The sequence below is a fragment of the Oncorhynchus mykiss genome, chromosome 26 (assembly GCF_057628025.1).
Source record: "Oncorhynchus mykiss isolate SJ-2025 chromosome 26, ASM5762802v1, whole genome shotgun sequence".
Lineage (NCBI taxonomy): Eukaryota > Metazoa > Chordata > Actinopteri > Salmoniformes > Salmonidae > Oncorhynchus > Oncorhynchus mykiss.
Window position 1 is genome coordinate 48,272,501 of NC_143047.1, and position 27,844 is coordinate 48,300,344.

Sequence of the window (27,844 nt, forward strand, 5' to 3'; positions counted from 1 at the left end):
GGCTCTAGGTCAGAACTAGTGCACTACTCATAGGGCTCTAGGTCAGAACTAGTGCACTACTCATAGGGCTCTAGGTCAGAACTAGTGCACTACTCATAGGGCTCTAGGTCAGAACTAGTGCACTACTCATAGGGCTCTAGGTCAGAACTAGTGCACTACTCATAGGGCTCTAGGTCAGAACTAGTGCACTACTCATAGGGCTCTAGGTCAGAACTAGTGCACTACTCATAGGGCTCTAGGTCAGAACTAGTGCACTACTCATAGGGCTCTAGGTCAGAACTAGTGCACTACTCATAGGGCTCTAGGTCAGAACTAGTGTACTACTCATAGGGCTCTAGGTCAGAACTAGTGCACTACTCATAGGGCTCTAGGTCAGAACTAGTGCACTACTCATAGGGCTCTAGGTCAGAACTAGTGCACTACTCATAGGGCTCTAGGTCAGAACTAGTGCACTACTCATAGGGCTCTAGGTCAGAACTAGTGTACTACTCATAGGGCTCTAGGTCAGAACTAGTGCACTACTCATAGGGCTCTAGGTCAGAACTAGTGCACTACTCATAGGGCTCTAGGTCAGAACTAGTGCACTACTCATAGGGCTCTAGGTCAGAACTAGTGCACTACTCATAGGGCTCTAGGTCAGAACTAGTGCACTACTCATAGGGCTCTAGGTCAGAACTAGTGCACTACTCATAGGGCTCTAGGTCAGAACTAGTGCACTACTCATAGGGCTCTAGGTCAGAACTAGTGCACTACTCATAGGGCTCTAGGTCAGAACTAGTGCACTACTCATAGGGCTCTAGGTCAGAACTAGTGCACTACTCATAGGGCTCTAGGTCAGAACTAGTGCACTACTCATAGGGCTCTAGGTCAGAACTAGTGCACTACTCATAGGGCTCTAGGTCAGAACTAGTGCACTACTCATAGGGCTCTAGGTCAGAACTAGTGCACTACTCATAGGGCTCTAGGTCAGAACTAGTGCACTACTCATAGGGCTCTAGGTCAGAACTAGTGCACTACTCATAGGGCTCTAGGTCAGAACTAGTGCACTACTCATAGGGCTCTAGGTCAGAACTAGTACACTACTCATAGGGCTCTAGGTCAGAACTAGTGCACTACTCATAGGGCTCTAGGTCAGAACTAGTGCACTACTCATAGGGCTCTAGGTCAGAACTAGTGCACTACTCATAGGGCTCTAGGTCAGAACTAGTGCACTACTCATAGGGCTCTAGGTCAGAACTAGTGCACTACTCATAGGGCTCTAGGTCAGAACTAGCGCACTACTCATAGGGCTCTAGGTCAGAACTAGTGCACTACTCATAGGGCTCTAGGTCAGAACTAGTGCACTACTCATAGGGCTCTAGGTCAGAACTAGTGCACTACTCATAGGGCTCTAGGTCAGAACTAGTCCACTACGTAGGGAATAGGGTGCCATTGGGGATGAACATAATGCCTCTGAACTCTCTGACTCCTCGTGGGCAGAACAGATTAGGTGACTACTATTAAAGGGGACACGGTATCTATCGTTCTTAGAGAGAGAGAGAGCATGCAACACACTCACGTTACAGCCAACGCTCGCCCTCAGCCCATGTGACACGCCAGGGAACTGATCGTCACACACACGCCCGGGAGGTCGCCCAGCCACGGCCACAGACCTTACAGCTTGTGCACGGTAACCCATGGCGACCTGAGTGTTTTATTGTGGGTGTGATAACGTGGGTGATTTAAAGCGCTCCTCTGGAGGGCTCCCTCTACTGGAGAGAGAAGAAAACACCACTAGGACAGTGGTACATACCGTCTCCCTCGGCTGACTACACTACTAGGATAGTGGTACATACTGACCTCCCTCGGCCGACTACACTACTAGGATAGTGGTACATACTGACCTCCCTCGTCTGACTACACCACTAGGACAGTGGTACATACTGACCTCCCTCGGCTGACTACACTACTAGGATAGTGGTACATACTGACCTCCCTCGGCTGACTACACTACTAGGATAGTGGTACATACTGACCTCCCTCGGCTGACTACACTACTAGGATAGTGGTACATACTGACCTCCCTCGGCCTCCCGGCTGACTACACCACTAGGAAGGTAGTACATGCTGACCTCCCTCGGCTGACTACACCACTAGGATAGTGGTACACACTGGCCTCCCTCGGCTGACTACACCACTAGGACAGTAGAACATACTGACCCCCCTCGGCTGACTACACCACTAGGACAGTGGTACATACTGACCTCCCTCGGCTGACTACACCACTAGGATAGTGGTACATACTGGCCTCCCTCGGCTGACTACACCACTAGGATAGTGGTACATACTGACCTCCCTCGGCTGACTACACCACTAGGACAGTGGTACATACGGACCTCCCTCGGCTGACTACACCACTAGGACAGTGGTACATACTGACCTCCCTCGGCTGACTACACCACTAGGACAGTGGTACATACTGACCTCCCTCGGCTGACTACACCACTAGGATAGTGGTACATACTGGCCTCCCTCGGCTGACTACACCACTAGGATAGTAGTACATACTGACCTCCCTCGGCCTCCCGGCTGACTACACCACTAGCAAGGTAGTACATGCTGACCTCCCTCGGCTGACTACACCACTAGGATAGTGGTACACACTGGCCTCCCTCGGCTGACTACACCACTAGGACAGTAGAACATACTGACCTCCCTCGGCTGACTACACCACTAGGATAGTGGTACACACTGGCCTCCCTCGGCTGACTACACCACTAGGACAGTAGAACATACTGACCTCCCTCGGCTGACTACACCACTAGGATAGTGGTACACACTGGCCTACCTCGGCTGACTACACCACTAGGACAGTAGAACATACTGACCCCCCTCGGCTGACTACACCACTAGGACAGTGGTACATACTGACCTCCCTCGGCTGACTACACCACTAGGATAGTGGTACATACTGGCCTCCCTCGGCTGACTACACCACTAGGATAGTGGTACATACTGACCTCCCTCGGCTGACTACACCACTAGGACAGTAGTACATACTGACCTCCCTCGGCCTCCCGGCTGACTACACCACTAGGATAGTGGTACATACTGGCCTCCCTCGGCTGACTACACCACTAGGATAGTAGTACATACTGACCTCCCTCGTCTGACTACACTACTAGGACAGTGGTACATACTGACCTCCCTCGTCTGACTACACTACTAGGATAGTGGTACATACTGACCTCCCTCGTCTGACTACACCACTAGGACAGTGGTACATACTGACCTCCCTCGGCTGACTACACTACTAGGATAGTGGTCCATACTGACCTCCCTCGGCTGACTACACTACTAGGATAGTGGTACATACTGACCTCCCTCGGCCTCCCGGCTGACTACACCACTAGGACAGTAGTACATGCTGACCTCCCTCGGCTGACGACACCACTAGGATAGTGGTACACACTGGCCTCCCTCGGCTGACTACACCACTAGGACAGTAGAACATACTGACCTCCCTCGGCTGACTACACCACTAGGATAGTGGTACACACTGGCCTCCCTCGGCTGACTACACCACTAGGACAGTATAACATACTGACCTCCCTCGGCTGACTACACCACTAGGATAGTTGTACATACTGGCCTCCCTCAGCTGACTACACCACTAGGATAGTGGTACATACCGTCTCCCTCGGCTGACTACACTACTAGGATAGTGGTACATACTGACCTCCCTCGGCTGACTACACTACTAGGATAGTGGTACATACTGACCTCCCTCGTCTGACTACACCACTAGGACAGTGGTACATACTGACCTCCCTCGGCTGACTACACTACTAGGATAGTGGTACATACTGACCTCCCTCGGCTGACTACACTACTAGGATAGTGGTACATACTGACCTCCCTCGGCCTCCCGGCTGACTACACCACTAGGAAGGTAGTACATGCTGACCTCCCTCGGCTGACTACACCACTAGGATAGTGGTACACACTGGCCTCCCTCGGCTGACTACACCACTAGGACAGTAGAACATACTGACCCCCCTCGGCTGACTACACCACTAGGACAGTGGTACATACTGACCTCCCTCGGCTGACTACACCACTAGGATAGTGGTACATACTGGCCTCCCTCGGCTGACTACACCACTAGGATAGTGGTACATACTGACCTCCCTCGGCTGACTACACCACTAGGACAGTGGTACATACTGACCTCCCTCGGCTGACTACACCACTAGGACAGTGGTACATACTGACCTCCCTCGGCTGACTACACCACTAGGACAGTGGTACATACTGACCTCCCTCGGCTGACTACACCACTAGGATAGTGGTACATACTGGCCTCCCTCGGCTGACTACACCACTAGGATAGTAGTACATACTGACCTCCCTCGGCTGACTACACTACTAGGATTGTGGTACACACTGACCTCCCTCGGCCTCCCGGCTGACTACACCACTAGGATAGTAGTACATACTGACCTCCCTCGTCCTCCCGGCTGACTACACCACTAGGATAGTGGTACATACTGGCCTCCCTCGGCTGACTACACCACTAGGATAGTAGTACATACTGACCTCCCTCGTCTGACTACATTACTATGACAGTGGTACATACTGACCTCCCTCGTCTGACTACACCACTAGGACAGTGGTACATACTGACCTCCCTCGGCTGACTACACCACTAGGACAGTGGTACATACTGACCTCCCTCGGCTGACTACACCACTAGGACAGTGGTACATACTGACCTCCCTCGGCTGACTACACCACTAGGACAGTGGTACATACTGGCCTCCCTCGGCCTCCCGGCTGACTGGCTTCATACCTGTCCTGATAGTTACTGACCCTGGCTTCATACCTGTCCTGATAGTTACTGACCCTGGCTTCATACCTGTCCTGATAGTTACTGACCCTGGCTTCATACCTGTCCTGATAGTTACTGACCCTGGTTTCACACCTGTCCTGACAGTTACTGACCCTGGCTTCACACCTGTCCTGATAGTTACTGACCCTGGTTTCACACCTGTCCTGATAGTTACTGACCCTGACTTTACACCTGTCCTGGTATAATTACTGACCCTGACTTCACACCTGCCCTGATAGTTACTGACCCTGGCTTTATACCTGTCCTGATAGTTACTGACCCTGGCTTCATACCTGTCCTGATAGTTACTGACCCTGACTTCACACCTGTCCTGATATAATACTGACCCTGGCTTCACACCTGTCATGATATAATTACTGACCCTGACTTCACACATGTCCTGATAGTTACTGACCCTGGCTTTATACCTGTCCTGATAGTTACTGACCCTGGCTTTATACCTGTCCTGATAGTTACTGACCCTGGCTTTATACCTGTCCTGATAGTTACTGACCCTGGCTTCATACCTGTCCTGATAGTTACGGACCCTGACTTACACCTGTCCTGATAGTTACTGACCCTGGCTTCATACCTGTCCTGATAGTTACTGACCCTGGTTTCACACCTGTCCTGACAGTTACGTACCCTGGCTTCACACCTGTCCTGATAGTTACTGACCCTGGCTTCACACCTGTCCTGATAGTTACTGACTCTGGCTTCACACCTGTCCTGATATAATTACTGACTCTGACTTCACACCTGTCCTGATATAATTACTGACTCTGGCTTCATACCTGTCCTGATAGTTACTGACCCTGGTTTCACACCTGTCCTGACAGTTACTGACCCTGGCTTCATACCTGTCCTTATAGTTACTGACCCTGGCTTCATACCTGTCCTGACAGTTACTGACCCTGACTTCACACCTGTCCAGATAGTTACTGACCCTGGTTTCACACCTGTCCTGACAGTTACTGACCCTGACTTCACACCTGCGCTGATATAATTACTGACCCTGGCTTCACACCTGTCCTGATAGTTACTGACCCTGGCTTTATACCTGTCCTGATATAATTACTGACTCTGACTTTACACCTGTCCTGATAGTTACTGACCCTGACTTCACACCTGTCCTGATAGTTACTGACCCTGGTTTCACACCTGTCCTGATATAATTACTGACTCTGACTTCACACAGACACACCCGTCCACAATTACGCCGTCAAATGCAGACTTACAAGTCCTTACATACACACACACACACACACACACACACACACACACACACACACACACACACCTCCCTGCCCTGTGATCGTTGGCTGCTCTCCCAGTCTGGGCTGCATGCTGGGTTTGGGTAACCATGGTGACGCTCTGTTAAGCTTGGCCTGGGTTGTCTGGCTGTGACCAAAACCCAGCAGCTGACGGGACGGACATCTACCCACCAGCTGCACCTGGCACACTCACAAAGAAACCCGCCGTGCAACACACACACACAGTAGTCCCATCAAACCACAGCTCTGGCCCCGGCCCAGTCCACATGGGCTCTGGTTGAAAGTAGTGCCCTATATAGGGAATAAGGCTCTGGTTGAAAGTAGTGCACTATATATAGGGAATAGGGCTCTGGTTGAAAGTAGTGCCCTATATAGGGAATAAGGCTCTGGTTGAAAGTAGTGCACTATATAGGGAATAGGGCTCTGGTTGAAAGTAGTGCCCTATATAGGGAATAAGGCTCTGGTTGAATGTAGTGCACTATATAGGGCTCTGGTTGAAAGTAGTGCCCTATATAGGGAATAGGGCTCTGGTCTAAAGTAGTGCACTATATAGGGAATAGGGCTCTGGTCTATAGTAGTACCACTATATAGGGAATAGGGCTCTGGTCTATAGTAGTACCACTATATAGGGAGTAGGGCTCTGGTCTATAGTAGTACCACTATATAGGGAATAGGGTTGTATTTGGGACATAGGCTCTCTTTCTAACCGAACTATAACCCACCTTATAAAACACAGTGCTCTCCTATAACTCACAGCAGGCTGACAAAACCACAAGGATTCCTCATAACCAATCCCAAGCTGAGCCCTGAGGCTCAGTGAAACCTCACCCAGACTCCAACCATCTCACTGAATCCTCACCAGACCCTAACCACCTCACTGAAACCTCACCCAGACTCTAACCACCTCACTGAAACCTCACCTCACCCAGACCCTAACCATCTCACTGAAACCTCGCCTCACCCTAACCCTGTCTGTCTGTCTGTCTGTCTGTCTGTTCATTCCATCACTACAGGGTGCTGTCTGTCTGTTCCATCTGGACTGGCTCAGGTCTCTTCAGTTCCTTCTGGACTCTGTCCAGTCAGTGATGCCCTCATTTAGCCATTTCACTCCATAATCCCTCTCTCACTTTCTCTCTCTCTCCCCCCCCCCCTCTCTCTCTCTCTTTAACTCTCTCTACCTCTTTCTCTTTCTCCCTACACCTATCTCTCTCTCTCTCCTTCTCTCTATTCTTCTCCCTACCTCTCTCTCTCTCTCTCCTTCTCTCTCTCTTCTTCTCCCTACCTCTCTCTACCTCTTTCTCTCTCTCCTTCTCCCTACCTCTCTCTCTTTCTCTCTCTCTCCTTCTCTTTAACTCTCCCTACCTATTTTTCTCTCTCTCAGGATGTAAACTACTCAGGGACTCTGGGCTATACCAACCCTGAGATGGAGGTGGAGGATCCTACCACCATGGCTGCAGCGCGGGGGGGGCTAGAGTGAGTTGTCATTCTGTTCACTTGTGGTTAAAGTTGCAAAATTCCACTAACTTTCCCATAATTCCCCTGCTGGTTTTCCTGCGTGGAGGACTTCTGAATTTCCTGCGTATTCCCTCCTGACACAGATTTTCTAGAAAACCTGAGAATTTGGGGAAAGTTACCAGAATGTGACAACCCTAGTGGCGGTGCTGAATGGTAATGTCCTCCTTTTACTGGCTGCTCATCCACACGCCTCAGTCCCTCCGGTGCCTTGGACAGCCTTTAGTTTGTTTAGTAGTATCTGTAAATCTGCCCGTTAACCTCGTTAAAGAATACACACTTTAATGGCTATTTAGTGGGATGTTCCCCTTTAGCTGGCTTGTAAAATCTGTTGATATGTTGTTTTAGTCCAAACCCACGGGATGATGTCAGTTGTACTGAACTGGTTTTATGAGGTTTGGACCGACACTAGTGGGAGAGACAACAGATCTGGTTTTATGAGGTTTGGACCGACACTAGTGGGACAGACAACAGATCTGGTTTTATGAGGTTTGGACCGACACTAGTGGGACAGACAACAGAACTGGTTGTATATGAGGTTTGGACCGACACTAGTGGGACAGACAACAGATCTGGTTTTATGAGGTTTGGACCGACACTAGTGGGACAGACAACAGATCTGGTTTTATGAGGTTTGGACCGACACTAGTGGGACAGACAACAGGATCTGGTTTTATGAGGTTTGGACCGACACTAGTGGGACAGACAACAGGATCTGGTTGTATATGAGGTTTGGACCGACACTAGTGGGACAGACAACAGAACTGGTTGTATATGAGGTTTGGACCGACACTAGTGGGACAGACAACAGAACTGGTTGTATATGAGGTTTGGACCGACACTAGTGGGACAGACAACAGAACTGGTTGTATATGAGGTTTGGACCGACACTAGTGGGACAGACAACAGAACTGGTTTTATGAGGTTTGGACCGACACTAGTGGGACAGACAACAGGATCTGGTTGTATATGAGGTTTGGACCGACACTAGTGGGACAGACAACAGAACTGGTTGTATGAGGTTTGGACCGACACTAGTGGGACAGACAACAGGATCTGGTTTTATGAGGTTTGGACCGACACTAGTGGGACAGACAACAGAACTGGTTGTATGAGGTTTGGACCGACACTAGTGGGACAGACAACAGGATCTGGTTGTATATGAGGTTTGGACCGACACTAGTGGGACAGACAACAGGATCTGGTTGTATATGAGGTTTGGACCGACACTAGTGGGACAGACAACAGATCTGGTTTTATGAGGTTTGGACCGACACTAGTGGGACAGACAACAGGATCTGGTTTTATATGAGGTTTGGACCGACACTAGTGGGACAGACAACAGAACTGGTTGTATGAGGTTTGGACCGACACTAGTGGGACAGACAACAGGATCTGGTTTTATGAGGTTTGGACCGACACTAGTGGGACAGACAACAGAACTGGTTGTATGAGGTTTGGACCGACACTAGTGGGACAGACAACAGGATCTGGTTGTATATGAGGTTTGGACCGACACTAGTGGGACAGACAACAGGATCTGGTTGTATATGAGGTTTGGACCGACACTAGTGGGACAGACAACAGATCTGGTTTTATGAGGTTTGGACCGACACTAGTGGGACAGACAACAGGATCTGGTTTTATATGAGGTTTGGACCGACACTAGTGGGACAGACAACAGGATCTGGTTGTATATGAGGTTTGGACCGACACTAGTGGGACAGACAACAGAACTGGTTGTATATGAGGTTTGGACCGACACTAGTGGGACAGACAACAGATCTGGTTGTATATGAGGTTTGGACCGACACTAGTGGGACAGACAACAGGATCTGGTTGTATATGAGGTTTGGACCGACACTAGTGGGACAGACAACAGGATCTGGTTGTATATGAGGTTTGGACCGACACTAGTGGGACAGACAACAGAACTGGTTGTATATGAGGTTTGGACAGACAACAGATCTGGTTGTATATGAGGTTTGGACCGACACTAGTGGGACAGACAACAGGATCTGGTTTTATATGAGGTTTGGACCGACACTAGTGGGACAGACAACAGATCTGGTTGTATATGAGGTTTGGACCGACACTAGTGGGACAAACAACAGAACTGGTTGTATATGAGGTTTGGACCGACACTAGTGGGACAGACAACAGAACTGGTTGTATATGAGGTTTGGACCGACACTAGTGGGACAGACAACAGATCTGGTTGTATATGAGGTTTGGACCGACACTAGTGGGACAGACAACAGAACTGGTTGTATATGAGGTTTGGACCGACACTAGTGGGACAGACAACAGATCTGGTTGTATATGAGGTTTGGACCGACACTAGTGGGACAGACAACAGAACTGGTTTTATGAGGTTTGGACCGACACTAGTGGGACAGACAACAGGATCTGGTTGTATATGAGGTTTGGACCGACACTAGTGGGACAGACAACAGATCTGGTTGTATATGAGGTTTGGACCGACACTAGTGGGACAGACAACAGGATCTGGTTTTATATGAGGTTTGGACCGACACTAGTGGGACAGACAACAGGATCTGGTTTTATATGAGGTTTGGACCGACACTAGTGGGACAGACAACAGATCTGGTTGTATATGAGGTTTGGACCGACACTAGTGGGACAGACAACAGAACTGGTTGTATATGAGGTTTGGACCGACACTAGTGGGACAGACAACAGATCTGGTTGTATATGAGGTTTGGACCGACACTAGTGGGACAGACAACAGAACTGGTTTTATGAGGTTTGGACCGACACTAGTGGGACAGACAACAGAACTGGTTGTATGAGGTTTGGACCGACACTAGTGGGACAGACAACAGAACTGGTTGTATGAGGTTTGGACCGACACTAGTGGGACAGACAACAGGATCTGGTTTTATATGAGGTTTGGACCGACACTAGTGGGACAGACAACAGGATCTGGTTTTATGAGGTTTGGACCGACACTAGTGGGACAGACAACAGGATCTGGTTTTATGAGGTTTGGACCGACACTAGTGGGACAGACAACAGGATCTGGTTGTATATGAGGTTTGGGTGACTCTAGTGGGACAGACAACAGAACTGGTTTTATGAGGTTTGGACCGACACTAGTGGGACAGACAACAGGATCTGGTTGTATATGAGGTTTGGGTGACTCTAGTGGGACAGACAACAGATCTGGTTGTATATGAGGTTTGGACCGACACTAGTGGGACAGACAACAGAACTGGTTGTATATGAGGTTTGGACCGACACTAGTGGGACAGACAACAGAACTGGTTTTATGAGGTTTGGACCGACACTAGTGGGACAGACAACAGAATCTGGTTGTATATGAGGTTTGGACCGACACTAGTGGGACAGACAACAGAACTGGTTGTATATGAGGTTTGGACCGACACTAGTGGGACAGACAACAGAACTGGTTTTATGAGGTTTGGACCGACACTAGTGGGACAGACAACAGAACTGGTTGTATGAGGTTTGGACCGACACTAGTGGGAGAGACAACAGAACTGGTTGTATATGAGGTTTGGACAGACTCTAGTGGGACAGACAACAGAACTGGTTGTATGAGGTTTGGACCGACACTAGTGGGACAGACAACAGATCTGGTTGTATATGAGGTTTGGACCGACACTAGTGGGACAGACAACAGGATCTGGTTGTATATGAGGTTTGGACCGACACTAGTGGGACAGACAACAGATCTGGTTGTATATGAGGTTTGGACCGACTCTAGTGGGACAGACAACAGAACTGGTTTTATGAGGTTTGGACCGACACTAGTGGGACAGACAACAGATCTGGTTGTATATGAGGTTTGGGTGATGTGTCATGGTGACTAATACAATTAGTGTTGTTTGACAGTTCCATAATATCTCTCTCTCTCTCTGTCTCAGAATGTTTTTTGTTCCTACCGCTGCTATGCTAACAGAATGTGTTGTGTTCCTACCGCTGCTATGCTAACAGAATGTGTTGTGTTCCTACCGCTGCTATGCTAACAGAATGTGTTGTGTTCCTACCGCTGCTATGCTAACAGAATGTGTTCCTACCGCTGCTATGCTAACAGAATGTGTTCCAACCGCTGCTATGCTAACAGAATGTGTTCCTACCGCTGCTATGCTAACAGAATGTGTTCCAACCGCTGCTATGCTAACAGAATGTGTTCCAACCGCTGCTATGCTAACAGAATGTGTTCCTACCGCTGCTACGCTAACAGAATGTGTTCCTACCGCTGCTACGCTAACAGAATGTGTACCTACCGTTGCTACGCTAATAGAATGTGTTCCTACCGCTGCTACGCTAACAGAATGTGTTCCTACCGCTGCTACGCTAACAGAATGTGTTCCTACCGCTGCTACGCTAACAGAATGTGTTCCTACCGCTGCTATGCTAACAGAATGGGAACCTGAGTGCTTTAACCACAACATTCTTGATTTGCATGGTTGGAGCCGTGCTCCAGTCACTTAGCTAGCTACATTAAAAGCTCAATAAGCTGGGAAGGTGCAGCTAACACAGTCTTCTAAAATAGACTAAACAAAGACCAGCCAGCCACAGCTAAGAGGACAACAGACTCAGAGGGGTCCCTGACAGAGTTACTACTGGCCAAACCTGGCTGGAGGGAAAATGTTTTGGGACATGGGAGACATTTTAGAATAGGATTGGCCATTTTGTTCACTTAAAACCGGCCAAATCTACATTAAAAAGCCTGTTGTCAAACTGCTAACTCGCCCGGGCTTTTACGTTGTCTCTGTCCTTCACACAGTTGGCCGTGAGAGGTGACTGTTGTAACTAAGGCACAGTGTCAGGTGACTGTTGTAGTGGGTGTTGTAACTAAGGCACAGTGAGAGGTGACTGTTGTAGTGGGTGTTGTAACTAAGTTACAGTGAGAGGTGACTGTTGTAGTGGGTGTTGTAACTAAGGCACAGTGAGAGGTGACTGTTGTAGTGGGTGTTGTAACTAAGGCACAGTGAGAGGTGACTGTTGTAGTGGGTGTTGTAACTAAGGCACAGTGAGAGGTGACTGTTGTAGTGGGTGTTGTAACTAAGGCACAGTGAGAGGTGACTGTTGTAGTGGGTGTTGTAACTAAGTTACAGTGAGAGGTGACTGTTGTAACTAAGGCACAGTGAGAGGTGACTGTTGTAGTGGGTGTTGTAACTAAGTTACAGTGAGAGGTGACTGTTGTAGTGGGTGTTGTAACTAAGGCACAGTGAGAGGTGACTGTTGTAACTAAGGCACAGTGAGAGGTGACTGTTGTAGTGGGTGTTGTAACTAAGGCACAGTGAGAGTTGACTGTTGTAGTGGGTGTTGTAACTAAGGCACAGTGAGAGGGGACTGTTGTAGTGGGTGTTGTAACTAAGGCACAGTGTCAGGTGACTGTTGTAACTAAGGCACAGTGAGAGGTGACTGTTGTAGTAGGTGTTGTAACTAAGGCACAGTGAAAGGTGACTGTTGTAACTAAGGCACAGTGAGAGGTGACTGTTGTAGTGGGTGTTGTAACTAAGGCACAGTGAGAGGTGACTGTTGTAGTGGGTGTTGTAACTAAGGCACAGTGAGAGGTGACTGACTGTTGTAGTAGGTGTTGTAACTAAGGCACAGTGAAAGGTGACTGTTGTAACTAAGGCACAGTGAGAGGTGACTGTTGTAGTGGGTGTTGTAACTAAGGCACAGTGAGAGGTGACTGTTGTAGTGGGTGTTGTAACTAAGGCACAGTGAGAGGTGACTGTTGTAGTGGGTGTTGTAACTAAGGCACAGTGAGAGGTGACTGTTGTAGTGGGTGTTGTAACTAAGGCACAGTGAGAGGTGACTGTTGTAGTGGGTGTTGTAACTAAGGTACAGTGAAAGGTGACTGTTGTAACTAAGGCACAGTGAGAGGTGACTGTTGTAGTGGGTGTTGTAACTAAGGCACAGTGAGAGGTGACTGTTGTAGTGGGTGTTGTAACTTCCTGTCTGTGTTGTGTGTTGCGGGTCAGGTACTATGGCAACGGCAGAGTTCATAGTTCATCCAGCAGGATGGTTGAAGAGGAGCAGTTACACACCGTCTCTACTGAGCACAGAGCTGCACCACGGAAACACGTCCAGGTACACACACACACACACACACACACACACACCGTCTCCACTGAGCACAGAGCTGCACCACGGAAACACATCCAGGTACACACACACACACACACACACACACACACACACACACACACACACACACACACCCACACCGTCTCCACTGAGCACAGAGCTGCACCAAGGAAACACATCCAGGTACACACACACACACACACACACACACACACACCGTCTCTACTGAGCACAGAGCTGCACCACGGAAACACATCCAGGTACACACACACACACACACACACACACACACACACACACACACCGTCTCCACTGAGCACAGAGCTGCACCACGGAAACACATCCAGGTACACACACACACACATACACACACATACACACACACACACACACACACACACACACACACACACACACACACACCGTCTCTACCGAGCACAGAGCTGCACCAAGAAAACACATCCAGGTACACACACACACACACACACACAAAATGTGTGAGAGAACACATAAACAAGGGTAAGAAATGAAGGCAATCATGGAACCAAAGCTATAACCAACATCCTTCATTCTGACCTTCATGTGAACCATGTGTGTGTTGAATGATGCTTCCTGGTCTCTGACCTTCATGTGAACCATGTGTGTGTTGAATGATGCTTCCTGGTCTCTGACCTTCATGTGAACCATGTGTGTGTTGAAAGATGCTTCCTGGTCTCTGACCTTCATGTGAACCATGTGTGTGTTGAAAGATGCTTCCTGGTCTCTGACCTTCATGTGAACCATGTGTGTGTTGAATGATGCTTCCTGGTCTCTGACCTTCATGTGAACCATGTGTGTGTTGAAAGATGCTTCCTGGTCTCTGACCTTCATGTGAACCATGTGTGTGTTGAAAGATGCTTCCTGGTCTCTGACCTTCATGTGAACCATGTGTGTGTTGAATGATGCTTCCTGGTCTCTGACCTTCATGTGAACCATGTGTGTGTGTTGAAAGATGCTTCCTGGTCTCTGACCTTCATGTGAACCATGTGTGTGTTGAAAGATGCTTCCTGGTCTCTGACCTTCATGTGAACCATGTGTGTGTTGAAAGATGCTTCCTGGTCTCCCGTGTGTTTGCAGAAGAAAAAGAAGAAAGTCCACAAAGTGCCAGCGGAGGTGATCAACGACCGTTCCACTGAGACCAGCAGCAACAGAGACCCAGCCTTCAACACTACAGAACCTGGTGAGACCACACACACAAAGCCCCGGCCTTCAACACTACAGAACCACACACACACAAAGCCCCGGCCTTCAACACTACAGAACCTGGTGAGACCACACACACAAAGCCCCGACCTTCAACACTACAGAACCTGGTGAGACCACACACACAAAGCCCCGGCCTTCAACACTACAGAACCTGGTGAGACCACACACACAAAGCCCCGGCCTTCAACACTACAGAACCTGGTGAGACCACACACACAAAGCCCCAGCCTTCAACACTACAGAACCTGGTGAGACCACACACACAAAGCCCCAGCCTTCAACACTACAGAACCACACACACACAAAGCCCCGGCCTTCAACACTACAGAACCTGGTGAGACCACACAAACAAAGCCCCGGCCTTCAACACTACAGAACCACACACACAAAGCCCCGGCCTTCAACACTACAGAACCACACACACAAAGCCCCGGCCTTCAACACTACAGAACCACACACACACAAAGCCCGGCCTCCAACACTACAGGACCTGGTGAGACCACACACACAAAGCCCGGCCTTCAACACTACAGAACCACACACACACAAAGCCCCAGCCTTCAACACTACAGAACCACACACTCTGTCGGTTTTACTATCCTTGTGGGACCTAAAATAGATTTCCATTCAAAATCCTATTTTCCATAACCCTAACTCTAACCCTAACCCCTAACCTCTAACTATAACCCTAACCTCTAACCCTAACACTAACCTCTAACCCTAACACTAACCTCTAACCCTAACACTAACCCTAACTATAACCCTAACCTCTAACCCTAACACTAACCTCTAACCCTAACACTAACCTCTAACCCTAACACTAACCCTAACCTCTAACCCTAACTATAACCCTAACCTCTAACCCTAACCTCTAACCCTAACCCTAACTATAACCCTAACCTCTAACCCTAACTATAACCCTAACCTCTAACCCTAACCTCTAACCCTAACACTAACCTATAACCCTAACACTAACCTCTAACCCTAACACTAACCTCTAACCCTAACTATAACCCTAACCTCTAACCCTAACCTCTAACCCTAACCCTAACCTCTAACCGTAACTCTAACCCTAACTCTAACCCTAACTCTAACCCTAAACCTAACTATAACCTCTAACCCTAACTATAACCCATAACCCTAACCCTAACCCTAACTATAACCTCTAACCCTAACTATAACCCATATCCCTAACCTCTAACCTCTAACCCTAACTATAACCTCTAACCCTAACTCTAACCCTAACCTCTAACCCTAACTATAACCCATAACCCTAATCTCTAACCTCTAACCGTAAACTCTAACCCTAACTATAACCCTAACTCTAACTATAACCCATAACCCTAACCTCTAACCTCTAACCGTAAACTCTAACCCTAACTATAACCCTAACCCATAACTCTAACCCTAACTATAACCCCTAACCCTAACTCTAACCCTAACTATAACCTCTAACCCTAACTATAACCCATAACCCTAACCTCTAACCCTAATCCTAACCTCTAACCCTAACCCATAACCCTAACCTCTAACCCTAACTCTAACCCTAACCTCTAACCTCTAACCCTAACTCTAACCCATAACTCTAACCCTAACTATAACCCATAACCCTAACCTCTAACCCTAACTCTAACCCTAACCTCTAACCTCTAACCCTAACTCTAACCCTAACTATAACCCTAACTATAACCTCTAACCCTAACTCTAACCCATAACTCTAACCCTAACTATAACCCATAACCCTAACCTCTAACCTCTAACCCTAACTATAACCCTAACTATAACCCTAACTATAACCCATAACCCTAACCCATAACTCTAACTCTAACCCTAACTATAACCCATAACCCTAACCCATAACTCTAACTATAACCCATAACTCTAACCCTAACTATAACCCTAACCCATAACTCTAACTATAACCCATAACTCTAACCCTAACTATAACCCTAACCCATAACTCTAACCCTAACTATAACCCTAACCCATAACTCTAACCCTAACTATAACCCTAACCCATAACTCTAACCCTAACCCATAACTCTAACCCTAACTATAACCCTAACCCATAACCCTAACCTCTAACCGTAAACCTAAACATAACCCTAACTCTAACCCTAATTGTAACCTTACCCCCCCTAAGGTCGATGTCCGTGCCTCCGCAGAAATCTAGTTCGCATAATAAAAAATTATCAAACATTAGTCAGTCCTCTGCTACTTGACATGCTGATATAACATTAGTCAGTCCTCTGCTACTTGACATGCTGATATAACATTAGTCCTCTTCTACTTGACATGCTGATATAGCATCAGTCCTCTGCTACTTGACATGCTGATATAACATTAGTCCTCTGCTACTTGACATGCTGATGTAACATTAGTCCTCTGCTACTTGACATGCTGATATAACATTAGTCAGTCCTCTGCTACTTGACATGCTGATATAACATTAGTCAGTCCTCTGCTACTTGACATGCTGATATAACATTAGTCAGTCCTCTGCTACTTGACATGCTGATATAACATTAGTCCTCTGCTACTTGACATGCTGATATAACATTAGTCAGTCCTCTGCTACTTGACATGCTGATATAACATTAGTCAGTCCTCTGCTACTTGACATGCTGATATAACATTAGTCAGTCCTCTGCTACTTGACATGCTGATATAACATTAGTCCTCTTCTACTTGACATGCTGATGTAACATTAGTCCTCTGCTACTTGACATGCTGATATAACATTAGTCAGTCCTCTGCTACTTGACATGCTGATATAACATTAGTCAGTCCTCTGCTACTTGACATGCTGATATAACATTAGTCAGTCCTCTTCTACTTGACATGCTGATATATAGTTAGTCAGTCCTCTGCTACTTGACATGCTGATATAACATTAGTCAGTCCTCTTCTACTTGACATGCTGATATATAATTAGTCCTCTGCTACTTGACATGCTGATATAGCATTAGTCCTCTGCTACTTGACATGCTGATATAGCATTAGTCCTCTGCTACTTTACATGCTGATATAGCATTAGTCAGTCCTCTTGCTACTTGACATGCTGATATAACATTAGTCAGTCCTCTGCTACTTGACATGCTGATATAGCATTAGTCAGTCCTCTGCTACTTGACATGCTGATATAGCATTAGTCAGTCCTCTGCTACTTGACATGCTGATACAGCATTAGTCAGTCCTCTGCTACTTGATATGCTGATATATCATTAGTCAGTCCTCTGCTACTTGACATGCTGATATAGCATTAGTCAGTCCTCTTCTACTTGACATGCTGATATAACATTAGTCAGTCCTCTCCTACTTGACATATGCTGATATAGCATTAGTCAGTCCTTTCCTACTTGACATGCTGATATAACATTAGTCAGTCCTCCTCTACTTGACATGCTGATACAGCATTAGTCAGTCCTCTGCTACTTGACATGCTGATATAACATTAGTCCTCTGCTACTTGACATGCTGATATAGCATTAGTCCTCTGCTACTTGACATGCTGATATAACATTAGTCCTCTGCTACTTGACATGCTGATATAGCATTAGTCCTCTGCTACTTGACATGCTGATATAGCATTAGTCCTCTGCTACTTGACATGCTGATATAACATTAGTCCTCTGCTACTTGACATGCTGATATAGCATCAGTCCTCTGCTACTTGACATGCTGATATAGCATCAGTCCTCCTCTACTTGACATGCTGATATAACATTAGTCCTCTGCTACTTGAAGTGACATATGTTGGTAAACACAAAGCCTGTGTTAAACAGAATGCTTTAGAACGCGTTATTAGCATGTATGAGCCTTTATAATGTCTTATAACACGGCTTAATATGTCCTCTCTCTCTCTCTCAATGTTTAGAATTGTCAACAGTCTGAAATGGTCTGTTATTTAGTCATTCTAAGACATTATAACGAGGTCATACTTACTACAGAACTAGAAGGAATAGAACAGGCTTCCTCTTTCAAGTCAATGATGTCATAATGGACAGCCATTTTTAGTGTACCCACAAATCGCCATGGTGAGAGGTTGGAGGCCTGTTCTATTGATTCTATTTCTATGCTCATGTATATTGAGTAGCAGCTCTGTGATGTGAATGTCTGTCCCTTTCCTGTCCTCCTCTGCTGTCCTCTCCTCTCTTCTCCTCTCTGTCCTCTCCTCTCTTCTCCTCTGCTGTCCTCCTCCTCTCCTCTCTGTCCTCCTCCTCTCCTCTCTTCTCCTCTGCTGTCCTCCTCCTCTCCTCTCTGTCCTCCTACCTCTGTCCTCCTCCTCTCTTCTCCTCTGCTGTCCTCCTCCTCTCCTCTCTGTCCTCTTCCTCTCCTCTGTCCTCTCCTCTCTTCTCCTCTCTGTCCTCTCCTCTCTTTTCCTCTGCTGTCCTCCTCCTCTCCTCTCTGTCCTCCTCCTCTCCTCTCTTCTCCTCTGCTGTCCTCCTCCTCTCCTCTCTGTCCTCCTACCTCTGTCCTCCTCCTCTCTTCTCCTCTGCTGTCCTCCTCCTCTCCTCTCTGTCCTCCTCCTCTCCTCTCTGTCCTCCTCCTCTCCTCTCTTCTCCTCTGCTGTCCTCCTCCTCTCCTCTCTGTCCTCCTACCTCTGTCCTCCTCCTCTCTTCTCCTCTGCTGTCCTCCTCCTCTCCTCTCTGTCCTCCTCCTCTCTTCTCCTCTGCTGTCCTCCTCCTCTCCTCTCTGTCCTCTTCCTCTCCTCTGTCCTCTCCTCTCTGTCCTCCTCCTCACCTCTCTGTCCTCCTCCTCTCTTCTCCTCTGCTGTCCTCCTCCTCTCCTCTCTGTCGTCCTCCTCTCCTCTCTGTCATCCTCCTGTCCTGTTCTCCAGTAGACTCCTGCAGTGTAACTCCAGTCCCCACATCCGTGTCCCACCTGTCCAGCTCCCTGAACCAGCACCTCTCCTTCCCCCTGCGGGCCTCCCAGCCCCCCACTAGCTCCCTACATCCTGGTCTCCAACCTGACCCCGTGCTGCCCGCCGGGCCCCCTGCTGAGTATCACTCTGACTCTGCAGAGTCCCTGGAGGAGATCCCCGTGGCGTTGGCACGACTGGGCACCTCCGCCGCGGCAGGAACGTCTACGGGTAGGACTGCAGCGTCTGGGTCGTCTTCTCAACGCTCTCTACTGCTAACTGCAGCCCGACCCCATCCCTCGCCCCAGCCCCGGACCAAGAGGAAGTCCTCCGCACACAGCAGCAGGACAGGGGGAGGGGGGGAGCAGAGGGAGCAGAGGTTTGAGATGGCTGCCCAGCCTCCTACGGTCTACGTCAGTAGGAGTAGTGGACAGCCGGGGGGAGGAGCCCAGCACCGGGACAACAAACACAGCAGCAGACAGGCCAGTAGGAGAGGCCTGGAGCAGCCTGGTCCTGGGTCCAGCTCCAACCATAGCTCCAGGGCAGGCACCCCAATGGCGTAGACTAGCTCCCCCAGGATGGGCCACTGCACACTGGGCCCCAGGATGTACCACTGCACCCTGGGCTGGAGGGCTGGCTGGCTGTCTGACTGGTTGACTGGTTGGCTGCCTGACTGGCTGGCTGGCTGACTAGCTGGCTGACTGTCTGACTGACTGTCTGACTGGTTGACTTGTTGGCTGCCTGACTGGCTGGCTGGCTGACTAGCTGGCTGACTGTCTGACTGACTGTCTGACTGACTGACTGACTGTCTGTCTGACTGACTGTCTGACTGACTGACTAACTGTCTGTTCTGCCTGGAAGAGCCTTGATACCACAGTCTCCACTATTCAACTATGACTACATCCCCAATGGCACCCTGTTCCCTATACAGTACACTACTTTAGACCAGAGCCCAATGGCACCCTGTTCCCTATGTAGTGCACTACTTTAGACCAGGACCCAATGGCACCCTGTACCCTATGCAGTGCACTACTTTAGACCAGAGCCCAATGGCACCCTGTTCCCTATATAGTACACTACTTTAGACCAGGACCCAATGGCACCCTGTTCTCTATATAGTGCACTACTTTAGACCAGAGCCCAATGGCACCCTGTTCCCTATATAGTACACTACTTTAGACCAGGACCCAATGGCACCCTGTTCCCTATATAGTACACTATTTTAGACCAGGACCCTATGGCACCCTGTACCCTATGTAGTGCACTACTTTAGACCAGAGCCCAATGGCACCCTGTTCCCTATATAGTACACTACTTTAGACCAGGACCCAATGGCACCCTGTTCCCTATATAGTGCACTACTTTAGACCACAGAGCCCTATGGCACCCTGTTCCCTATATAGTACACTACTTTAGACCAGGACCCAATGGCACCCTGTTCCCTATATAGTGCACTACTTTAGACCACAGAGCCCTATGGCACCCTGTTCCCTATATAGTACACTACTTTAGACCAGGACCCAATGGCACCCTGTTCCCTATATAGTGCACTACTTTAGACCACAGAGCCCTATGGCACCCTGTTCCCTATATAGTACACTACTTTAGACCAGGACCCAATGGCACCCTGTTCCCTATATAGTGCACTACTTTAGACCACAGAGCCCTTAGCTCATAGGGTTCCATTTGAAATGCGTCCTATATGATTATAATCCCCACAACACTAAATGGTACCTGTGTTCACGTCTTCAAGTTAATATCCTGTATCATAAAACACACAGCTTTTAGTATGATTCTACTTGTTGTTATTTCTTCCTGTTGAAGCGTCTTTCTGAATGAAGAATCCTTGGTGATTTGTACAGGAAGCAAGAAACCGTAACGTTCTGCCTTCCCAGGTCTACACTTTGTAAACTAATGTTACCTGTTCATCTTTTTCATGGAAACACCATTCATTGTGTTGGTGTGTTTTCTACCTGAATCCTTTAGTTTGTTTATTGTTATTGCTTACCCATCTGACTGTCTGTCTGACTGTCTGTCTGACTGACTGACTGACTGACTGTCTGTCTGACTGTCTGTCTGACTGTGTCTGTCTGACTGTCTGTCTGACTGTCTGTCTGTCTGACTGTCTGTCTGTCTGACTGTCTGCTATGGTGACCGTCTGTCTGACTGTCTGTCTGACTGTCTGCTATGGTGACCGTCTGTCTGACTGTCTGTCTGACTGCTATGGTGACCGCCTGTTTGTCTGCGAGTGCTGAGCATTAACTGAGATCACAGTAATTTTTGCAGTTTTTAAAGAACTAATTGATGACATCGGAGCAATTATTTTAATTCCATTTATACTGAAAATATCAACGCGACATGTAAAGTGTTTATGAAATAAATAAAAGGTCCCAGAAATGTTTCATACGCACAAAAAACTAATTTCTCTCAAATTTTGTGCACAAATGTGTTTTCAGCCCTGTTAATGAGCATTTCTTCTTTGCCAATATAATCTATCCACCTGACAGGTGTGGCATATTAAGAAGCTGATTAAACATTACACAGGTGCACCTTGTGCTGGGGACAATAAAAGGCCACTCTAAAATGTGCTGTTCTGTCACACAACACAATGCCACAGAGTGCAGGGATGTCCACCAGAACAGTTTGATTGTCTTGTCTGTCTGTTTGCCTGTCTGTTTGCCTGTCTGTCTACCTGTCTGTCTGCCTGTTTGCCTGCCTGTCTGTATGCCTGTCTGTTTGCCTGTCTGTCTGTTTGCCTGCCTGTCTATATTCCTGTCTGTTTGCCTGTCTGTCTGTATGCCTGTCTATATTCCTGTCTGTTTGCCTGTCTATATTCCTGTCTGTCTGCCTGTGTATGCCTGTCTGTCTGCCTGTGCCTGTGTATATTCCTGTCTGTTTGCCTGCCTATATGCCTGTCTGTCTGCCTGTGTATGCCTGCCTGTCTGTTTGCCTGCCTGTCTATATTCCTGTCTGTCTGTCTGCCTGTCTGTCTGCCTGTCTGTTTGTCTGTCTGTCTGCCTGTCTGCCTGTCTGTCTGTATGCCTGTCTGTCTGCCTGTCTGTCTGTATGCCTGTCTGTCTGTCTGTCTGCCTGTCTGTCTGTATGCCTGTCTGTCTGCCTGTCTGTCTGTCTGCCTGTCTGTCTGCCTGTCTGTTTGCCTGTCTGTCTGTCTGTCTGCCTGTCTGTTTGCCTGTCTGCCTGTCTGTCTGTCTGTTTGCCTGTCTGTCTGCCTGTCTGTCTGCCTGTCTGTCTGCTTGCCTGTCTGTCTGCCTGTCTGTCTGTTTGCCTGTCTGCCTGTCTGTCTGTCTGTATGCCTGTCTGTCTGTCTGTATGTCTGTTTGCCTGTCTGTCTGCCTGTCTGTCTGTTTGCCTGTCTGTCTGCCTGTCTGTTTGCCTGTCTGTCTGTTTGCCTGTCTGTCTGTCTGTATGTCTGTCTGTTTGCCTGTCTGTCTGTCTGCCTGTCTGTATGTCTGCCTGTCTGCCTGTCTGTTTGCCTGTCTGCCTGTCTGTCTGTTTGCCTGTCTGTCTGCCTGTCTGTTTGCCTGTCTGTCTGCCTGTCTGTTTGCCTGTCTGTCTGTTTGCCTGTCTGTCTGCCTGTCTGTCTGCTTGCCTTTCTGTCTGCCTGTCTGTCTGCTTGCCTGTCTGTCTGCCTGTCTGTTTGCCTGTCTGTCTGTTTGCCTGTCTGTCTGCCTGTCTGTCTGCCTGCCTGTCTGTCTGTCTGCCTGTCTGTTTGCCTGTCTGTCTGCCTGCCTGTCTGTTTGTCTGTCTGTCTGTCTGTATGCCTGTCTGTCTGTATGCCTGTCTGTCTGTTTGCCTGTCTGTTTGCCTGTCTGTTTGCCTGTCTGTCTGCCTGTCTGTCTGTATACCTGTCTGTCTGTATGCCTGTCTGTCTGCCTGTCTGTTTGCCTGTCTGTCTGCCTGTCTGTCTGTATACCTGGTTACACACTACTTGGATAGTTTTCCCCACCACTGTATGGAATCAAACTGAAACTCATATCAACATCCAATTGAACCCCTTTTCCAACGTGACGTCGGCTATCATTATTCTGCATTTTTACTGTGTCTGAATGGTTCATGATCTGTAAGGATGACATTTGAAGATCTGTGCCTTACTCAATTTTATTTGACAATTTTGTATCTTGTTAATAAATATTAGCCACTATTGATTGTGATTTGGTCTTATAAGTGTGAACAGACAACCCAGCTAGCACATGTTGTTCCTTGGAAGTTGTGGGAACGTACATTGTTTTTGTTTCTGGGAACGAATCCATACGTTTCCTGACCGGCTAAAACGGAAAGTTTTTTTTAAATGTCCTGTGAACGGAAGTGAAGATTTCTCCCTGTTCTGGGAATGTAAATTTGTAGGTTTCATGGAGGTAATGAGAATATTTTACTAGGGTTCCCTGAAAGATGAACGTTGTGAGAACGGACATTATAGGTTATTTGATAGTAATTAAACAACGTTGTGAGAACGGACATTATAGGTTATTTGATAGTAATTAAACAACGTTGTGAGAACGGACATTATAGGTTATTTGATAGTAATTAAACAACGTTCTGAGAACGGACATTATAGGTTATTGGATAGTAATTAAACAACGTTCTGAGAACGGACATTATAGGTTATTTGATAGTAATTAAACAACGTTCTGAGAACGGACATTATAGGTTATTTGATAGTAATTAAACAACGTTCTGAGAACGGACATTATAGGTTATTTGATAGTAATTAAACAACGTTCTGAGAACGGACATTATAGGTTATTTGATAGTAATTAAACAACGTACTTCCCCCTCCTCAAATCAAATGTTATTAGTCATTGTGTAGTAGACCTTACAGTGAAATGCTGAATACAACAGGTGTAGTAGACCTTACAGTGAAATGCTGAATACAACAGGTGTAGTAGACCTTACAGTGAAATGCTGAATACAACAGGTGTAGTAGACCTCACAGTGAAATGCTGAATACAACAGGTGTAGTAGACCTTACAGTGAAATGCTGAATACAACAGGTGTAGTAGACCTCACAGTGAAATGCTGAATACAACAGGTGTAGTAGACCTCACAGTGAAATGCTGAATACAACAGGTGTAGTAGACCTCACAGTGAAATGCTGAATACAACAGGTGTAGTAGACCTCACAGTGAAATGCTGAATACAACAGGTGTAGTAGACCTCACAGTGAAATGCTGAATACAACAGGTGTAGTAGACCTCACAGTGAAATGCTGAATACAACAGGTGTAGTAGACCTTACAGTGAAATGCTGAATACAACAGGTGTAGTAGACCTGTTTACTGAAATGTTTACTTAGAAGCCCCTAACCATCAATGCAGTTTAAAAAATAAGAATAAGAAATAAAAGTAACAAGTAATTCAAGAGCTGCAGTAAAATAACAATAGAGAGACTATATACAGGGGGTACCGGTACAGAGTCAATGTGGAGGCTATATACAGGGGATACCGGTACAGAGTTGATGTGGAGACTATATACAGGGGATACCGGTACAGAGTTGATGTGGAGACTGTACACAGGGGGGGGGGGGGGTACCGGTACAGAGTCAATGTGGAGACTGTACACAGGGGGGGGGGGGGGGGGGGGGTACCGGTACAGGGTCAATGTGGAGGCTATATACAGGGGATACCGGTACAGAGTTGATGTGGAGACTGTACACAGGGGGGGGGGGGGGTACCGGTACAGAGTCAATGTGGAGACTGTACACAGGGGGGGGGGGGGTACCGGTACAGAGTCAATGTGGAGACTGTACACAGGGGGGGGTACCGGTACAGAGTCAATGTGGAGACTGTACACAGGGGGTACCGGTACAGAGTCGATGTGGAGACTGTATACAGGGGGGGGTACCGGTACAGAGTCAATGTGGAGACTGTACACAGGGGGTACCGGTACAGAGTCAATGTGGAGACTGTACACGGGGGGGGTACCGGTACAGAGTCAATGTGGAGACTGTACACAGGGGGGGGTACCGGTACAGAGTCAATGTGGAGACTGTACACAGGGGGGGGTACCGGTACAGAGTCAATGTGGAGACTGTACACAGGGGGGGGTACCGGTACAGGGTCAATGTGGAGGCTATATACAGGGGATACCGGTACAGAGTTGATGTGGAGACTGTACACAGGGGGGGGGGGGGGGGGGGTACCGGTACAGAGTCAATGTGGAGACTGTACACGGGGGGGGTACCGGTACAGAGTCAATGTGGAGACTGTACACAGGGGGTACCGGTACAGAGTCGATGTGGAGACTGTATACAGGGGGGGGTACCGGTACAGAGTCAATGTGGAGACTGTACACAGGGGGTACCGGTACAGAGTCAATGTGGAGACTGTACACAGGGGGGGGTACCGGTACAGAGTCAATGTGGAGACTGTACACAGGGGGTACCGGTACAGAGTCGATGTGGAGACTGTATACAGGGGGTACCGGTACAGAGTCGATGTGTGGGGGCACCAGGTTAGTTGAGATAATATGTACATGTAGGTAGAGTTATTAAAGTGACTATGCATAGATGATAACAACAGAGAGTAGCAGCAGGGTAAAAAAGGGGGGTTAATGTAAATAGTCTGGGTAGCCATTTGTCTAGATGTTCAGGAGTCTTATGGCTTGGGGGGGTAGAAGCTGTTTAGAAGCCTCTTGGACCTAGACTTTGTGCTCTGGTACCGCTTGCCGTGCCGTAGCAGAGAGAACAGTATATGACTTGGGTGGCTGGAGTCTGTGACAATTTTTAGGGCCTTCCTCTGACACCGCCTGGTATAGAGGTCCTGGATGGCAGGAAGCTTGACCTCAGTGATGTACTGGGCCATTCGCACTACCCTCCCCCCTTCTCACTTTCTCCCTCCCTCTCTCTCTCTTCCTTCCTGCTCGTTGCTGTGCTATCTATTTACAGCGTGTATATTGTTGTGTTGGGGTAACTAGTTGCTGGCTCCTGCTGCACAGTCACCCTGCCCCGCCCCCCAGCGGGAAGCCGAAGGGGTTACCTCGGCAACGGAACACTACGACATCATAACAGTGTCAATCAAGGCCCGACCCCGACCGAGGAGAAGCATGTGGTCGAATGTGTCGACAGGAGAGGGAGGGATGTGCATCCCAAACGTCTCTCCATATGAGCAGGGCCCGTACGAAAGTAGTGCACTATGTAGGGAATATGTTTATCCGTTTTGGGACACAGACAAGAGTCACTCCTCATTCTATTCTCCTGTAATCTACTGCTTTAATGTGGCTACTGGAAGGAACGTCGCCTCGGCAACTGGCCTTTTCTTTAGAGATGTTCTGAAAGGCAACATTCTCTCTGGAAGTAGTGTACACTACTGTAGTTGTCAGGATTTCTCTCTGGAAGTAGTGTACACTACTGTAGTTGTCAGGATTTCTCTCTGGAAGTAGTGTACACTACTGTAGTTGTCAGGATTTCTCTCTGGAAGTAGTGCACACTACTGTAGTTGTCAGGATTTCTCTCTGGAAGTAGTGTACACTACTGTAGTTGTCAGGATTTCTCTCTGGAAGTAGTGTACACTACTGTAGTTGTCAGGATTTCTCTCTGGAAGTAGTGTACACTACTGTCTGTCTCTGTTTGTCTGTCTCTGTCTGTCTCTGCTTGTCTGTCTCTGTCTGTCTCTGCCTGTCTCTGTCTGTCTCTGCCTGTCTGTCTCTGCCTGTCTGTCTGTCTCTGCCTGTTTATGTCTGGCTGCCTGTCTCTGTCTGTCTGTCTCTGCCTGTCTGTCTGTCTGTCTGTCTGTACCACACAGAGTATCTGATGTCTGGGTGGTAGAGTTGTGATATAATGATCCTGTCTGGGTGGTAGAGTTGTAACATAATGATCCTGTCTGGGTGGTAGAGTTGTAATATAATGATCCTGTCTGGGTGGTAGAGTTGTAATATAATGATCCTGTCTGGGTGGTAGAGTTGTAACATAATGATCCTGTCTGGGTGGTAGAGTTGTAATATAATGATCCTGTCTGGGTGGTAGAGTTGTAATATA

The 27,844-nt window shown here is 47.9% G+C and overlaps 1 protein-coding gene and 1 long non-coding RNA gene across 7 annotated transcripts in view; one reads left to right on the forward strand and one right to left on the reverse strand.

Moving 5' to 3' along the window:
• The window catches only part of zdhhc1 (zDHHC palmitoyltransferase 1), a 50,405-nt gene extending 28,149 nt beyond the window's left edge, over positions 1–22,256 (forward strand). For 4 of the 6 annotated variants that reach the window (XM_090221988.1, XM_090221986.1, XM_090221992.1 and 1 more), the window contains 4 exons: positions 7,526–7,617; positions 13,641–13,749; positions 14,863–14,965; positions 19,832–22,256. In XM_090221988.1, the coding sequence (XP_090078114.1) occupies positions 7,526–7,617; positions 13,641–13,749; positions 14,863–14,965; positions 19,832–20,415 (888 nt within the window). In that variant the 3' untranslated portion in view covers positions 20,416–22,256. The remainder of the gene's footprint in view (positions 1–7,525; positions 7,618–13,640; positions 13,750–14,862; positions 14,966–19,831) is intronic. The other 2 variants (XM_090221990.1, XM_090221987.1) reach the window with 1 other exon arrangement.
• LOC149971497 (uncharacterized) lies at positions 20,789–22,805 on the reverse strand. The gene is made up of 2 exons (XR_016492190.1): positions 22,765–22,805; positions 20,789–22,710 (listed from the first exon to the last, which is right to left on the reverse strand). It is a non-coding gene; the product is annotated as an uncharacterized LOC149971497 (long non-coding RNA).
• Positions 22,806–27,844: the final 5,039 nt, after the last annotated feature.